The 18,282-nt window shown below is 38.0% G+C and overlaps 1 protein-coding gene across 10 annotated transcripts in view; it reads left to right on the top strand.

Moving 5' to 3' along the window:
- TLN2 (talin 2) overlaps positions 1-18,282 on the top strand; it is a 253,175-nt gene that overhangs the window by 142,820 nt on the left and 92,073 nt on the right. For 9 of the 10 annotated variants that reach the window (XM_075765049.1, XM_075765047.1, XM_075765051.1 and 6 more), the window contains 11 exons: positions 2,170-2,233; positions 4,802-4,906; positions 6,772-6,927; positions 7,841-7,942; positions 10,332-10,408; positions 12,060-12,240; positions 13,424-13,537; positions 14,186-14,294; positions 15,003-15,211; positions 16,072-16,170; positions 18,006-18,173. In XM_075765049.1, coding sequence (XP_075621164.1) covers positions 2,170-2,233; positions 4,802-4,906; positions 6,772-6,927; positions 7,841-7,942; positions 10,332-10,408; positions 12,060-12,240; positions 13,424-13,537; positions 14,186-14,294; positions 15,003-15,211; positions 16,072-16,170; positions 18,006-18,173 — 1,384 coding nt within the window. Of the gene's footprint in view, positions 1-2,169; positions 2,234-4,801; positions 4,907-6,771; positions 6,928-7,840; positions 7,943-10,331; positions 10,409-12,059; positions 12,241-12,283; positions 12,420-13,423; positions 13,538-14,185; positions 14,295-15,002; positions 15,212-16,071; positions 16,171-18,005; positions 18,174-18,282 lie in introns of those variants that run through there. The other variant, XM_075765056.1, reaches the window with a different exon arrangement.

Genomic DNA, 18,282 nt, shown 5'->3' with positions numbered 1-18,282 from the left:
TTTTTAATTCAGTTCATTGACCATTGTAATAATGTGTAATTAAAGAGAGTAAAGAAGGCTAAATGATAAAATATTCCAGGTGGTTTTGCTAATGCCATTCTTGATTATAGGTAGCATTACCATAACTTCAGTCTGTTTACAACTAGCATTTCACCCTTTCATTTGAGGTGATTACTTGTCTATTGATTGAAAAGATAGTAGATGGTGATACAGGGGAAAAAGCATCCAATCTAACTGCCAGCTACATGTGCAAGAGTATACCAACTGGTGCTTTGTGGACAAATGCACAAAGTTGTTTTCCTAACTCTTGCTGCTTAAGCATCTCCAAATAATGTTTGCTCAGCAATGTCTTCTTAAAGTGTATATTAGTTAACAAAGTAAGTAGACATGCCTGCAAATGTAATGGTCTTGATTATCTACATAGGGATAGCTGAGAAATCAACTGTAGTTAATAAAAGATGAGAATTGGAAGTGAATTGATAACTATAATTTTTCTATATAAATTAATTTCCAGAATTAAACTGTGTTTAACTCATGTTGGGGTTTTGGAGGGGGGAGCTGGTTGGTTTTTTTCACCCTTGGAAGTGAATTTAACCAAACTGATTTGGAACCTATGCAATTGTGTATAAAAACACCAGTTGTTTCAGAATAAAGGCATCAGGTTTTTAGGATAAAAAGCTGTATGCAATCCATATCTACAAAATTAATTTGGCTCTCCAGCCTTCCCCACTCCATGATGTGTCTGTGTAAATAAATCCTGAGAAGAGATTTCATTATCATGTAGTAGCGAGATGTAGCTACTGAAGTATTGGAAGAAAGATTAGCAAGGATAGTTGTTATTACTTTGATTTATATTGCTAGAGCTTTATGGAAAGAACAAAATGAATGATCTCACTACTCAAAAAAAATTTTTGAAGAAAAGCACAAAATGCTGAGTCTTTTGAGTTACTTTGGTTGTTGTCTGCAATGGCAGACTTTTGTGTTTAAAAACAAAAAAGCAAACTAAAACAAACAAACCCTCCAAACACCCATCCCCCCAAAAAACAAACCAAAACAAAAAAACCCTCACAGAACAGTTGAGCAAATTGTTTTGCTAATCTTGTTTAAAAAAAAAAAAAGTAAATCCATTGTTCTCAAAACTTGTAATTTTCAATGATAGTAGGTAGTTCTAGCTTTCCATGTTAATATTGTGCTTGCTTGCTGAATAAATGAAAATGAGAAGGAGTTTCTCCAGTCATACATTTTTTTGTGACTCTTAATAGCCTCAAGTAGTGGGGGGAATCCTTAGAAACCAATTTTTTTAACCTGTGGAAGTTTCTTCATGCTGAAAATGAACTGCTGAATACATGATATAGTTTCATCAGAGTAGAGCATTCCAGATGGGAAAGTGCAATCCAGAAAAGAACTGATGTCTGTTAAAGCATGATGTTGATTTGTCTTCAAGTTGGGGTGATGTTTGGCTGAGATAAAGGGTTTATTTTATTATACTGCAAGGAGGTACAAATGAGGTGTTTAAAGACTAAACTCTATCGTGGAGGCTGAACTTGCTTAGTTTACTTTGTATTCTGAGACCTTTTGTATGTGAGTGCTACAGAAATTAGGACTGGTTATTTATGACTTTGTTTTTGAGATAGTGACTGGTATTAAGTGTCCATTTAGGCTTTGCAGTTTTTCAGTAAAATATTAGTGTTCTAACATTTCTTGGAAGACACAGAGTAAGAACTTGGTTCCACGCATCAATAAAAGTGCTACTGGAAAGTGATAGCAGTGTCTGAAGTCAGATACAAAGCTGGCTCAAGCTTTGATGTCCCCTTCTTCCCTCAGATTATAATGAGTGTATTTGGATTTAGATGTGAAACCCTCTGAGCTGCTGAGACACATCATATAGTTCAAGAATGTAAAGCGTCCTAGCTGTTGTTTACTTATGATGACTTTTCAAAACATGAAGAGATATTACATGGGGATGTAACTAAAGTGTTTTTCTTAATTATGCAAGGTATTCTCTTGCTGCCATCGTACTTAGCCAAAGTTTTATTTTATTGTATAGGTATTTTATGCCCATTTTAGGAAGTTTGGGGGAAATTAATGCCAATAAAGGAAAATGGAAAGCATCCCTCCTCAAGAAGGCACCATTAACTATGGAAATGTTTGTGGTTTTTTTTTTTTTAGCCTGAAAGAATTCCTGCCTAAAGAATATACCAAACAAAGAGGGGCTGAAAAGAGAATATTTCAGGTAATTGTGAGGCTGAAAAACCTTCTATAGTTTTGCTTCCTTTAATAAGAAAAATACGGGCTTTCATGAGTGTATACTGTATATGTACTTGAATTAGATAGGTATCAGAAAATCAAGTGTGAAGAATCTGACAGCCTTGCTTTTCTTTCTTCAGCAGATTTATTGTCCTAATCCTTTTTTCTTCACTGATGATTAATTAGTGTACTTTGTTGAAGGAGAGAGTGAATATTCACTATTCTTAAGAGCTTTTTCTCAGTTGAGTTGAAATGTAAAGATGTATGTTTGTACTAAAACAGAAGCACATTTAGGAAAACCAGTTTTAATTTCATGCCTTCGTTATTGAAGCATGAGCTTCAAGTAATATGGAGTTCTGCTAGCTAATGACTGAGTTCAACAATGTGTCTGGGAAACACACTTGTAAAAGGCTGAAGCAGTTGAGTATAAAATGTACTGATACTGTTGGAAGTGGTCTCAGAGTTTGAGTACTGTAGATGCACTAAATATCTGTGCCTACTTAAATACATGATTTGGCAATACAGTCTAAGTTGAAAAAGTCTGAGGTCAGCAGTTAAAATCAAGTCATACGGTTTCTGGAAGGATATACCAGTGATCTGTGATCTTGACTCGGGAGACAAGTTGAAGAGCAGGAACAGGTCACACATTTTATTATGTCTGTTACACTCCCAGTCTAGGAATTCTGTAGCTCAGTAAGTCTGTTTGACCTAGAGGTTGTAGTACTTCCTCATAGATGAGGATGTCTAACGCTTTTCTGTATACATTTAGCTGGTGGCAGTGATGTTGCAGTTTAGGCAAAATAAGATTCATTCACTTCTGTGTATCAATAGTATGCTATTCATTGACATGAGCAAAAATCACACGCTAACAGTATCTATAAGTAGTTTCAATCATTATATGCTTCAGTGCACAGACAAGGAGTCTGGAGTGCACGGATGCAACAAAGATACAACAGCAAGGTAGAATAAGCAGGCTGTCTTTTTGAAAAAAGTCAGCTGTTTCCCCGAGTTGTAAAATTCTTGAGTTTGACAGGTGATTTTTGCCAAGTGTTCCATCTGTAATGATTATATTTGGGGTCCTTGCTCTTTCAGGATCCTGGTTGTGTTCTGTGATGAACTTTACAGATATCATTAGTTTATGTCCTTGGGATGTGAAAGGGTTTTTGGAGTTGTGGTTGCTTCTCCCAGTGCTCCTCCATGGAACATTGTCAAGATGAAACTTAAACTGGAGTAGGAAAGTATTTCCCATGCTCTTGCTGCTCCCCCTGCTGTCATCAGTCAGCATGAAAGAGGTAGCAACCAGCAGTTCAGAAGAACGTGAGGGGAAGATGGGGTGTGATAGGAAATCATAGAATGGTTTGGGATGGAAGGGACCTTAAAGATCATCTAGTTCCAACCCCCCTGCCATGGGCAGGGATGCCCTCCACTAGACCACGTTGCCCAAAGCCTCATCCAACCTGGTCTTGAACACTCCAGGGAAGGGGCCTCCACAACCTCTCTGGGCAACCTGATCCAGTGCCTCACCACCCTCACAGTAAAGAATTTCTTTCTAACATCTAATCTAAATCGGCCCTTCTTCAGCTTGAACCCATTACCCCTTGTCCTGTCCCTACACTCCCTGATAAACAGTCCCTCTCCATCTTTCCTGTAGGCCCCCTTCAGGTACTGGAAGGCAGCAATTAGATCTCCCTGGAGCCTTCTTTTCTCCAGGCTGAACAACCCCAGCTCTCTCAGCCTGTCCTCATAGGAGAGTACACAAACAGTATTTAAATAGCAGGACATTGGGATGGGGTTTTCAGCAGAATGGTCTGGGGTAGGAGAGCAGATGCTGAGATGAAGTTTGCATGGGTAATACTAGTAGTTGTGATTACTTAGAGGTAATAAATTTTACTAATGAGTAAATTGTTTAAATAATAAATAGAAATTGAGTTGCAAGATACATCTAGATGAGTATTTCAGGATGGACTATTTAGAAAAATCATTGCTACTTCCTCATCTGTAGAATTTTTTTCATGTGATGGGAAAAATTGTGGGTAACAGTGCAACTGGCAAAAAAAGCCCATTGGAAATACCTACAAGAGATGAGAAATAGCCAGTTACAAGGTATGAGGCTCTCATGAATCAGAAGTTTCGGACACAAAGCAGGAATGAATAGTCTGTTCCTGGAAAAAAATATGGGTGCTCAAACTTTTAAATTATTTTAAAAAGCAGAGTAAAGAGACATTAATTGTGTGAAACCTAATAGTGTCAAATAGCAGCAATACCTAGAATTTTATACTATTTCAGAAGTGGTTTAAACGTGCTTGATCTGAGGCACAGATAGAATGGATGATGGTCAGAGGAGTGTTTCATTTGCATAGATTGTTTATGTTCTCTGATGTGAGGAATTATGGGATATGGTCTTGCTAGCATTTCTAGCCAGTATTTTTTAAATGTTCTAATTGTAATGAGTATTAACTGAGCAGCCTTAAACAGATAAAAGCTATACCCTTTTTTTTTTTTTGCTTCCAGAAAGCATTGTTTCTGCCTAAGTGAATCTGAACTCTCATTACAGGAGCACAAAAACTGTGGTGAGATGACTGAAATAGAAGCCAAAGTGAAGTATGTGAAGCTAGCCCGTTCCCTGCGGACCTATGGAGTGTCATTTTTTCTTGTTAAGGTAATGTAGATCTTGCTGTGGCCATATTGTATGATTGGTCATGTATTACTTCAGATTCTGCACTAAGCAAAGGTCAAAGATGTTCTTTCAGCCTTCTGTTTGAAAGCAGCATTTGGAAAAAAGTGTAAATTACTACATGGGACAGAATTATAATTTGAGTTTACATCCTTGTCATACTGCTTCCAGAAAGAAAGCTGAGTCTGTCATGATTTAATTTCTTTAAACTGATGTTTCTTTTTTTTTTCTTTTGATTACCAACAAAGTACTGTCTTCAGAAAAACATTCACAAAGAACTCAAAAGTTGTTCCTATTAAGAGGTTTAATGATAATATGAATTGTGTGCTGAAAAACTGCATCTGAAGAACAACTTCATCAGCTGCATGCTTAATTTCTCTTAATCCTTACAGTAAAACAGGTCATGATCTTAAGGCTGTTGAAACCATTTGGTACCAAGATACTGATGTTCTGCAGTGAAAATGGCATTGGGGCATTAGTGCCTGAGTATTCAGTAACCACTGACATAGAATGGAAAGGAGGCTAAACTTAGGCAAAAGTTTTCATTCTTAGGTTCCCACAGTTACAGTACAGAATCTTTGTAGACAGCTGAATATCAATAGGTTGCCTTTTCCTAAAGTACTTAATCATCCACAAATTCTAGTGAAGCAGATAGGTGAAAATACAATGAAAAATGTGCAGAGGATAATACTGTTAATACAGTATGCTTTGAAAGAATTACCTTGTCTTTTAAGGGAAAATGTCTTGTTAGGCACAACTAATGGTGAAAGGAGTCTCAACTCTCTAACAGATCTATTGAGCTAAGTTGTGTATTAGAAACTATACTAAAGTTATGGTGTGCAGTTTTCAGTAACTAAAATATTAAAGCTAATAAGCATGAATGTTTAGAACAAGCTGCTGATTCAGTGGGGATTTGTTAACACAGTGTGGCTGACCTGTATGGTAAAAGGCAAAAATATCTGTATTTTTCATTAACATCTTGTTTTCTTTTGTCATAGCTTAAAGCAAACAGTCACTGAATCGAGTAACCATGTCATGAAACTTCTGTTGGAAGGAATAACTGGTCTTTTAAAGAGTCTATCAAATGACCTACTATGTAAATAGGAATTGATTCTTTATGGTCTACATAAGTTCAGGGGAACAGAACATGTGGATTCGTTTCTATTTTATGATGGATTTTATGTAGCAAATTGTTAGCTTGGGCTTATGCTCTGCAATCTTGGAAAACTAAAGAGGCAGAATCTCCATCAAATAAGGAGACATCAGCTGGCAGCATGCAGATTGACTCTGCCTTCCTTGTGATGTTGGCATGGGTTAGGATGTTCTCATGGATTGAAAATAACTAAGATTTCAAATCCAAAATATGGGACAAATTACGGCTGATCTTGCCTAATTGGCAGACCCAGTGGACCTTTATTTCCTTTACCCCTCCAGAAATTTTATAGAAAAATGGTGAGAGCAACCTAACTTCTCAGTCCTCCTGATGCCAGTTTCCTATTCAGCTTCTCTAATACTGTTTTACGGAGGAAGTCTTGTGTCTAGAAGGACTGCCACCACGTTGTTTTTAAAGTAACTTCCAAAGATTTGTTATCACAGTCCCTAAAATGCTTCTGTTTTCTAAAGGAGAGTGAAGAGAGAGTATCTTTTGAACTGCATAGTAAAGATCAGAGCTTCTTGATGTTAATGCATTGCTTGAAAATCACTGTGACCAGACAAACAGCCTGGAGTTTTAAATTGTCCTCGTCTGCATGCCAGTTGCTTTCCTTTGTCAGTATATTCTATCATGCTTTTCCTTTCTCCTATGGCAAGTTCCATTTGAATGAAAAACAATCTTTCACATCATCTCGTAGGAAAAAATGAAAGGCAAAAACAAGTTAGTTCCTCGTTTACTCGGTGTCACCAAAGACTCAGTGATGCGCGTGGATGAGAAGACCAAGGAAGTGTTGCAGGAATGGCCACTGACAACTGTGAAACGCTGGGCTGCCTCACCTAAAAGCTTCACTCTGGTAATCTTTTGGTATATATTTACAGGAAGAGGAATCTATGTGGCAAGGAATAAGGAAGATGGACTTAGAACAGTTTCTTCAATGTAACTTGTTCTATCCATAATTTTCTAGCGTTATTAGTTTAGGGCTCAGTGACTCTATATAAACTGGCCCATATTGGTGTCTAGGGTCAATCCTTATTTTAATGTTTCCAGATGGACTAGTTCCCCAAAAGTATTGTTAATACTTTTCACAAAACTCTGTTTAAATCTGTTCTGTACCTAACCACTAAAACAGTTAAGAAAACATCATTATTCATACCTGCTTAAACCCTTGTTGTGCTTGCCATTCATAATGCACTTTGTGACTTGCAAGATATGAACCTAAACAAAGCTAGATGGTTCATTAATACATTTGATAATTATGGATTTAAAGAACTTTCATGAATGTAGTGTTTGGTTAATTATTTGATCCATAAAAGACCACTGCAACAAGAGCATTTTGGATATGAAAGGGTTGTTTAAAGTGGTAGAGCAAGAGGCAGTGGCTAGAAAATTATATTCACTTTAATCATGTGCATCTAATTTTCAATTGCATGGATGATTATGCTTTAGAATAAAATTCTAAAGACTTCTCTCCATCCTTCAGTGACTGAATGTGATAAAGTCAGACTAAGTATCTCTCTGTCCTCTGGCACTTCAATTTATGAAATGTCTGATTAAGCTGCAGTAAAAAGTATCTTTCCTCTCTCCTCCCTCACTGCCCATATAGACTGGTTTAGAATCTTGGAGTAGTCTCATTTACTGTTTGATATGATGTCTATACAAACAATTTTAAAATTTGAATTTTGTCACCCATATTCAGTACTGTTTATTCATTTATTTACTTTCTGTTTTCAAAGAGGTGTTTTTTTTTTTTTCCTCTTTTCCTTCAGGATTTTGGTGAATATCAGGAAAGTTATTACTCAGTACAGACCACTGAAGGAGAACAGATCTCTCAATTAATTGCAGGTTACATTGATATCATCCTAAAGAAGGTATGGTAGTAAGATGACATGTAGTAAAAATGCAGTAAAAAAATCACTGTACAGTAGTGCGAAAACTCAAGTGTGTACAAGCTGCAGTTTTCTTTTTCTCATGAAGTCAGTGTTATCTTATGTTTTGATGTTATTTATTTTCACCTTGAACCTAATATAAGGTCTCTCTGTTTAACTCAAGTGAGTGCTTCTGGAAACTAGCAAGGTTGTTAACTATAGCAGTAGTGTGGGTCAGGCTCAGTACTGCACACTTGTGCTTTGTTTTTCTGTTTGGAAGGTGAGCTGCTGACTATGAGTGTATATCCAGAGAAGAGTCCAAAGCTTCAACTGTGGATTTTAAGCTATGGACCAAAGTAGTGAATCCGGTGGGAAGAAATGATCCCGTGGAAGCAGTGTTTAAAACTATATTAAGAACGACACAATAGTTGTATAGCAGCTCCTGTATATAATGTATCAAAGCTGAGAAAGTTTTTTGGCAAAACTTCAAAAAAAAACCCACACCCCATTATATTGCTTTAAAAATATTGTGATCACTGAAGCAAAGAATCACATCTCAGTTGTGCAGAGAGAGGAATAAAATCAGTGTTTGTGAAGAGGCCAGACTGTCTTGAAACTTGGTTTTATGAAGTGTGCCTGGCAGAAGAGAGAGGAGAGACTAATATGCATCTCCAGCATTCAGAATATTCACAAGTAAATAAGCACAATAGCAAAAAATACCAATTTTGCCAACAAACGTGGAGCTGAATGGTCATACTCTGAGCATGTCGTACAGGAGAGAGGTGTTTCAAATAGCGCTGATTGTTCCTTGACAATTTTTTTACTTTATTAAGGTTCAACCAAACTACATCATTATTTGCTGTAATAGATTTTAATAATAAAGAAATGACAGGAAGCTAAGCAGCTGAGGAGAATTTATTGCCTCTGTTCATGTGAACAGTGTAGGATGTAACATCAAGTGTTATGAAATCAGAGGTTGAAGAGGATTGCCAGAATTCATCACAGTATGTGCCTTTTTCTCTGAGGCTGTCAGTCTCAAATTTAATACATGTTAAATAAACTGCAGGTTTTGGTAGATGGTTTAAAACTTGATTCTACCTCTTAAGCTTCAAAAGTTGCTTTGCTCTCTAATGCCAAACAAAAGCAGCCTTTCTGTCTTGGTAGAATACAGATGTATGTATTTCCACTCCCAGTCCTTTGATTTCTTCTTTACAATCTGCTGACACAGCCAGTTTTAAAATTAATTAATTAGGAATGGGTTAAGTAATAAACACCCACGATGTTCATGATGTGTACAAGAAGCATGCAGTTTCCAATTGTTGAGCCCAAGTTCTCTGTGATGCATGCCTCAAAATATGGTTTATTGCTCTGTTGCCTAACGTAATTCTTGGTGTGTTTTTGACTGTTCCAACTCATTTGCTCTGGTGTAGGTTGCTGGTGCTTTTTAGAAATAGGCAGTTGCAGTTCATTCATAAACTCAAACTGTAATAGTAAGAACTTCTCTGGAGAAAGCTGGGAGTGGTGTGTGTATGGATGTCCATGAGGAGCTCCTGTTAAATGTACGCAAGGTCACAGTGGATGTTTCTCTATTTATATACGTGTATATTCAGACTGCAAGTCATGTAACAAAGTGGAAAGCAGACAGTGTCTTTGCACTAGGTCACAAGCAGAAATAGACTGTTTTTTACAAAGCAATACTTTTATGACTTATGGGTAGCTTCCTGTTGTTTCTAGTGATTTAGACTTACTCCCCTTACATATATTTACCTCCCTTACACCACTACAAACAACTCCCTCAAAAAGTCAGATATGCAGACTGTCCAGAATTTTGAAGTAACTATGGTAAAAGAACTTGGATATGGTATTAAATTTATGATCCGTCCTATGGATATGTATTTTCTAGTGGTAGATAGCACCATATAGTAACATTTCAGGATGCTAAATATGACTTGTAGCTGAGTTCTAGTTACCTGAGTCAGTCTGATGTTCCTGAGTTAGAAGAAAATGGGAAAGGGCATGGTACGTGTCCCATTTGTGCTGGGATTTGCTGCATATCAGTCAGACCTCAGATTGTCTTTTCACACAGGAAAAAAAAATGTTATCTCAGCACTTTCTTTATACCTTTGTTCAAAAAGGCACCAATATGCTTTTTTCCTTTATGCACTTAATCTGCTAGGGCTTAGAACCTGGTCTGTTAGATGCTGAAGGGCACCTCTTCTGAGGTGGCGGTTATATAGTCACACACTGCCAAAAAGCATGGTATTCAGCACTGGACCAGACTCTGTAGATGATTCGACTAGGATTGTGATAAATGGTAAGGAAATGGTGGAGATAAAGCAAAAAGCAACACATGTTGTTTAACTTGATTTTTTTTTTTTCCTTCCCCCTCCAGAAACAAAGTAAAGATAGATTTGGGCTTGAAGGTGATGAGGAATCAACCATGTTGGAAGAATCTGTTTCGCCTAAGAAGTGAGTGTATACAACAGGAGGAAATGCTCTTTATTTAAGTGACAGCTTTTAGCTGTGGCAGCTTTTTTCAAACGAAATAGTATAGTTATTACTGCTAAAGAGTGATTTTCTACAGGGTATTTCATAGAAGGAAGTAGTATCCCAAGGCAATTCAGCAGACTCCTAGCTTGATTCGAGGATTTAAGAGCAGGTATTTGTCACCAAATTATTGGGTAAGGCAACCAGCAGTGGTACCAGTTTGTGGTAACTTGACCCTTGAGCAAAGAAAGGAACTCAGGCTGCAATTCAGTAAAATACTGGCCGGGGGGAGGGGAGTAATGATGCAGAGCTGAAAATGTCACATTAGATTTCTGATCTTCATGCAAACACCTAGGATTTCTAAGGTTTTAGTTGCTTGTGTCTGCTAGGTCTGTGGTTTCTAGTAAATTTGACTCCTGTCAGTTTAATTGTACCTGTGTCATGAACAGAGCTGTCTTGTTTTACCAAACCACCTTAGACAAACCAATCAGATGTGTGGTGTGGGTAAAGACAAGGTTTTGGTACTAGGAGGTACTAGAACTGTATTCTGATGGGACAGTAACTGAATGTAACAAAAAGCAGAACTGTAGAGCTGGCCATACTCTTGAAAAGGAATATTAATTTTTTCCTTGCAATGAAAGAATAGAAATAGGTTCATGACATAAGCTGTAATGAGCCACTCAAGTCTCCTCTTGAAACTCTGAGGATGGCAGTGTCAGCTGTATGTATGTGAAAAGTCTATTTGATTTATTGTTAAGCATACAGTTTACAGAAGACAGACTTGTTAGGTATTTGATATGGCCTTATGTGAAATGTCAGCTTGTGACGAATCACACATGGTCAGATGTGCTTTCTTTTGATAGTGCCCTTTTCAAATAACTTCCAGAATATGGCAAGTGCTGTGTAGAGAAGCCCAAAACTTGTAATAGATGAATACAAGGTTTTTCACAATTGAAATTACTTTTTTCCCCAGCAGATTGTTGGTGTTAAAGCCAGAACTTCTGTCGATGCTTCTAGCTGTTAAAGCTTGAACCATATTTAAATATGAGCAGTATATCTGGCAAAGTGGTTCATGATCAGGGATGACAGTAACTTTATTATTCTTGAAAGTATCCTGCCTCCTAGCCCCCTATGTGATAGGCAGCCAGATTATTAGCAAGTACTGTGTGTGCATATGTGTATAAAGCGGGAAGAAAGGATGTTAGTTTTTATCCCAAGTCTAGGGATTGCTTGCAAAGGGCATCTCCACAGGGTTCATGTTTCTATTTTCTGTTGATCAGCCTATGATGCAACTGAAACAAAGCAGGTTTTGTGCCATAAACTTTGTTCCGGTTTTCTCTGTCGTGCATCTTAAAGCTATTGTACCACATATACCAAAAGTGCACATTATGTTCTTTCTTTGGTGCCTGCTTATTAGTGGTATTTATATTTGATCTGCCAAAAGCCCCAGATCAAATCTTTTGTAATGTGTTAGAAAATGGTTAGAAAGAAGACTGTAAAGTTTTCCAGCTTCTCCAAATGTCATGAAATGCAGTTTAAAATCCTAAGGGAAGAACATCAGCAGGACTTGATTTGCAGGACCTCACTAATTCTGTCAGTGTTGGATTTTTTTCTTTTTTTTTTTCCTCTTTAGATCTACCATCTTGCAGCAGCAGTTCAACCGAACAGGGAAGGTGGAGCATGGCTCTGTGGCACTACCAGCTGTTATGCGTTCAGGGTCCAGTGGCCCAGAGACTTTCAACATTGGCATCATGCCTTCTCCTCAGCAACAAGTCACAATTGGTCAGATGCACAGAGGACATATGCCCCCGCTTGTGAGGAACCTCCTTGTTTTGTATTTGAAACTACTTTTTTGCATTTGAAAATTGTTTGTGCTGCAAGTAGTCAGAAACAACAAGTTACATGTCTTATTAAGAGCAGGAGGATGATATCAAGTGTGACTTCCTGGCTGTCCTACTGAACATGAGTTTTGAGCACCCCTGAAATATTTAGGGTACCACATTTTTACTTATTTCCCTATTTTCTTTAAAGCCATCTCTTCCAGCCTTCTCTTTACTTCTAAGTAGTTAAACTAGTATTCAGGGGTTAGGGGGAAAAAGGGTTTAAAGACTGGCATTATAAGCAGTTTTAAAAAAAAGGCTTACATTTAGCTTATCACTAGCCTACCAATTTAGAATTTTTTAGCAGGCTTAAAGCTGATGCTGAGCTTTCTCACTAAATTAAAAGACAATCAAAAGCCCTAAACAGTCTGTAGAGAGTATAATCTATGTTTAATATCATGATGTACCACTAGAAGTGTAGTATGTGTAGTGGTTGACCTTGGCTGGTTGCCATCCAGCTGTTCTTTCACTCCTGCTCCTCAATGAGACAGGAGGGTGGAGGGGACAAAATAAGATTGAAAAAGCCTTTATCTCAACATAGGTTGAGATTAAGGCACGTAGATCACCAGTTACCTTCATGGGCAAAACAGACTCAACTTGAGGAAAATTAATTTATTGTCAACTAAAATGGAGAACCTTTCCACCACCCCTTTTTTACTGACTCCACTTCTTTATATCTGACTATTCTACTCCCTGCTCCCAAGTGGTCAGTTTATAACAGCCTCTCCCTCCTTCTCCTTCCTTTTCATACTTTGCCCCAGCTTCAGCATGGGCCCTTCCTATGGGCTGCAGTCTTTCAGGATAAACTGGCTCCAGTGTGGGTCCTCCATGGGCCGCGGTTTCTGTCAGGACCCTGTTTCAGTGTAGGTTCTCCATAGGCTGTAGTTTCTTTCAGGGAAATACCCACTTGCTGCAGTGTGGGGCCCTCTGTGGGCTGCAGGGTGGATATAGAGTGTTTAGCTTTCTCCATTGTACTAGGGGAAAGCTAGCTATCTTGAAATGGCCTGGTGTGATTGTTGGATTGCTGTCACTCACTGTGTCTTCATGCATACATAGTATCTGCTTGAAGCACCATTTGGAACGTAACACACAGCCATTTCCTTGTTTTGCCTTTCAGACCTCAGCTCAGCAGGCCTTGATGGGGACTATTAATACCAGTATGCACGCTGTTCAACAAGCACAAGCTGACCTCAGTGAAGTTGATAACCTACCACCTCTAGGGCAGGACATGGTGAGTTTTTCCTAATCCCTCACAGGAACGGGTCTTAGTGCTTTGATGTATTTACAGATCAGTTTAGCCATTGTCCCCGTTTCTAAAGTGGTATTGTTAAAGCTTTTAACATGAGATAAAAATTTTGTGCTCTCTTTAAGGGTTCCAGCTCACTCTAATCAGTCTTCTGAGATTAGATATAGCAGACTTCTTTGCATAACCATGCCCGTATTCCTGTTTGTTTCATGTGCATATGTACAATTAAACGCAAACTATGAGCAGTATTTATGGTGGGAGTGATGCTGCCTGGACACTTGAAAAGTAAGAACAAAATATGATTCTGTTGTTACTGATCTAAGTTAGGGCAGGAGGACAGATCAAGAGGCTATTGCTTATGGGGGACTGTCAGTCAAGAGTGATTAGCCTTCATGGATGCACTGCTTATGGCATTTACCTTTAAAAGGGCAGCTGTTGAAATGTGATAGCAATTCTGTGGTGAATGATTCAGCAAAAGAAAATGCTTGTTTTCATATTTCACTGTAAGGGCTTGGTGGTTGTCCTCTGTTTCACTTTTAAAGGTTCATGAAGGAACAAGAGATCTACATAGTGTCTCCTCTTACAGAACCTCACTGCAATCTTTAATTCTTGTTTTTTGTTATTGCTCTTCAGGCATCTAGAGTATGGGTTCAGAATAAGGTTGACGAATCAAAACATGAAATACACTCTCAGGTCGATGCTATCACTGCAGGAACTGCGTCTGTTGTTAACCTTACAGCAGGTAATTTTCAAAGGGAAGGATTTCCTTGCAGTCTCCTAGTAATTTGTCAGCCTAACTCAAGTAACATAGGGACTGAGTATGGAGCAGCTGGAGAAAAATTTTCCTCAAAATACACCAACAGCTAAGTGCACTGATGTGTGGAACAAGCTTTCTGTCCCTCCCAATGCAATTTTTGTGTCTTCAATTTATCCCTTACACTAAAGGTATGACCACTGATGAAGATAAAATGTAGCTTGCTTACTCAACAAAGTAAAATAGAGAGTGTTTGCAAGGTTACTACAAAAAAGCATTATTGATCTGACAGTTGTTAGAGAGAGATGTTTTTGACAGTTTTTTCTTTAGCAAGTTACAAGTTGAAGGAGCTGTGAGTGGCTTAAAGGAGTCAATATTCTTTCAGTGTTGAAAGATAGCTGAAACTGTGGACTTCTCAGCAAATTGCATTAAATGAAGAGGAATTCTTTTAGAAGATAAATTCTTGTAGAAGAAGAAATGTAGAAATTGGAAAAATTATAGCGGTCTGTAGTTGGTGGGTTTGTTGGGTTTTTTTTGGTTTTTTTTTTGAAGTGACAATGAATTACTGAGTAGGCATTGCTTGGCTATCTTGAAATGTCTCACTTGTCTCTCACCAGAGTGTAGCCTGTGGTAGCTGCCTCTTATCCTTTTTAACCACTAAAGCATTCTGATAATGAAAAAATATTTGTTCTACAGGGGACCCAGTTGACACTGATTACACTGCTGTGGGATGTGCAATTACAACCATCTCATCCAACCTTACTGAGATGTCTAAAGGTGTGAAACTGCTTGCTGCTCTCATGGATGATGACGTTGGAAGTGGAGAAGACCTCCTGAAAGCTGCTCGAACATTGGCCAGTGCTGTCTCAGACTTGCTGAAGGCTGTGCAACCTACTTCAGGAGAGGTGAGTAGATGGAAACTTCTCAGATTCCTTCTTTGAAGGGCATGGCGTTGGCTTTTTTTGAGACATGTTGGCTTTTTTTGAGACACGTTGGCTTCAAAGCCTCACCTGCTCAGTGCCACATAATGTCCCCTGTGCAAGCAGTTCTTTTGACTACTTCTTATTCCTTCATCTGTCTCTGCCTTTATGCCTTAAGTCTTGCACCTTGGTATTAGAATGTTCTGTATTATATGCAGAGGTTAATTGATTTGTGTAATAAATAGTTAATTTATCTGTGTACTCTATTTTCTTTTAGAAACAAATTTCAAACAGTACTATGACTCAATTTATTAGGAAGTGGAGAGATACTCATTCAGGATTTTTTTTTTTATTGACTATCTTTGTCTACTTTGACATATAAAATGAGAAGTTAATCCCTCTGTAGTTTTCCAGAAATGATAGTGGTACTGACCAGGATGGATTACCTTGATCAGTTTGTTATGAGTTGGAGTCTGCAGCCAGTTTGCCTTTGATCTTCTGGTATTTATGTTTTGAAATCTCCTGATGTTTCAGATCAGTTGGCATATTGATTGTGCATCCTTAATTATCCTTGAAGTTATTTTAACAATGTCTATTCAAGTTCTTCAAAATTCTTTATACATTCTCTGGGAGTACTTCAGATGAAACTCCTGAAATACAGATGGGCAGTTGTGCATGTGCAACAGTAAAGATTTTTCCACAGTGTTTCTGTGTGATAGTTGTTGTGAATGGTTTTTTTAGCCACATTAATTGCATGCTAATGCAGAAGTTCCTTGCAGAAATCTAAAATTCAAGTAGAGCTCATTGTGTTTGAATTAATGTATTTCACCATTATATTTTTCCAGCCTCGACAGACAGTTTTGACTGCAGCTGGAAGCATTGGGCAAGCAAGCGGGGAGCTGCTGAGACAAATTGGAGAGAATGAAACGGATGAAAGATTCCAGGTAATGAAGGGGTTGCTTGTCACTGTCAGAACTCTGCAGCTTTCTAATGAGGAGGCCACTGCATAAAACCAGGCTTCCCAAAGTGCAGTTAGGAAATGCTAGATTTGAAGTTTCTCAGTGCTAATTGAGGTTAATGCATTATGAAACTGTTTTTAATTACACAGAGTGCTGATTTCATAGGAAACAGTGCTTCATTCTGTGCATCATACAGATGCTTTCTTGCTTCATGGAGAGCTGTTTACACTGTAATTCCCTCAGTGTTTAAAATGTATGGTTTGTGCTATTTGCACACTGGTCAGACTCCTTGCTTTTCAAATTCTACTCTGCTTTTTAGTTTCACCACTATGTTCATCACTGGCTTCTTTTATAGTGAGTTTCAGTACCTCAGTGTTGCATACATAATAACTTTTATAGTTTTATATCCTACTTCCTGTAGGATGTAGAGCTGTCATTTCATTTTTACCCATGGAAAATTTGGCATGGAAGTCCAGAGGTGTGCTAATTTAAGATACCCTATGACCTATTGATCTGTCAAATTCTTGACATTGTGTCATGCTTGCTGTGTTTGAATTGCAGTTCCCATTTGCATCAGTTGCAGCAGAGTGCAAGTTATGTGTCATAGTGCCAAGTCAGACACAGAAAATAAGGAACAGCAAACAGCTTATTTTTAAAAACTCTGCCTATCTTCACTAAGTACACTGTGTCAGATGCAAGGTAATAACTGAGTTTTCCAGGGCCACATGTGTAGTCTTAATCAATTGTTCTGAATGCCATAGGGATTTTGTCAGAAGCAGCATATTACAACTTGCACATGCACACAGACAAATCCTTGCCCTTCTTTGTGTTTCACTGTCTTTGCAAGCTAATGACCTATTATGCCATGTATTTATGAAGAATGAATGGATGTTTATTAATAAATAGTGAGTATTTCTTACTGAATATAGTATTTTTCACAGAAGTGTTTGCTGTGTCTGTATGTATGCATGCACATAAACAAAAGCTTACACAACCTTTTGGTAAACTGAGTAGAAGAAAATTATTGTATGGCAAACATAATTTCTTTAAGATGATTGGTATTATCCATTATCAAATCATAATGCCTGTATGACTTAACAACAATGTTAGCTATTAGCTGTTTAAAACCATTGTTCTTAAATGCTCTGTTAAAAACATATCTGGATTTTTTCACTCAATGCCAAGAACAGGTTTGTACCAGAACCAAGAGGAAGTAATTTATAGCAACAGACAGACCTCTGGAGTGCACTGTATGCAAGATGTCTTCTAATATAACTTACAGGCTATTTTAAACACTTGATCCCACTAGTAAATATGTCTGCAAGTTTCATCAGAGTTCTCATTTGTTTTCTCAGTTGCGTATGTATTGCAGCCCTCTCTTTTTCTGTAAGAGAAAGACCCTGAACCTTCTGGTAAGTGCTATAGAGTGTTGGAGAAGGTGGGTAAGGAAAGGGATACCTTCATACTCTAAAAACGGAAATCAGAACTAGTGTTCTTAATCTTTTAAATCCTAGGTTTTCTTTCTGCTGTGAAGTTATAATTATGCATATGTGTATCTGTAGTATCTTTTTACAGGAAAGCCAGATCATTTTAACAGTACGGGCATTAGGAAGACTACATCCCACCAAAAAACCAGAAGTATATGGAATGTAGCCTTTGAGGTGGGGAAACAGGAAGAAATAGCCATGTTTGCTTTACATGAAACAAAATGGTCAAGTTTTGATACAGGAGAACTTCTTACCTTCAGGAGATTTGATCTTAATATAAACAAAGTATATACTTTTTTGTTCATGAGACTGAATTTGCCTTTATTTCACCAGGATGTTCTGATGAGCCTGGCCAAAGCTGTTGCAAATGCTGCTGCCATGTTAGTGCTGAAGGCCAAGAATGTAGCACAGGTTGCTGAGGATACAGTCCTGCAGAACAGGGTCATTGCTGCCGCTACACAGTGTGCGCTGTCTACTTCGCAGCTTGTGGCTTGCGCGAAGGTGAGGCTAGCAGTGTTTGTGAGATGGCGAGGTATCGTTTGGACTGTATGCTCTGTGCATTTCCAATAGTCTCAGGTAATATATTGCATTAATATCATAGCTCTAGATT

Source organism: Balearica regulorum, chromosome 12, assembly GCF_011004875.1.
Source record: "Balearica regulorum gibbericeps isolate bBalReg1 chromosome 12, bBalReg1.pri, whole genome shotgun sequence".
Taxonomy (NCBI): domain Eukaryota; kingdom Metazoa; phylum Chordata; class Aves; order Gruiformes; family Gruidae; genus Balearica; species Balearica regulorum.
The sequence above is the reverse complement of the archived record's forward strand: the minus strand, read 5'-3'. Positions and strand labels throughout refer to the sequence as shown.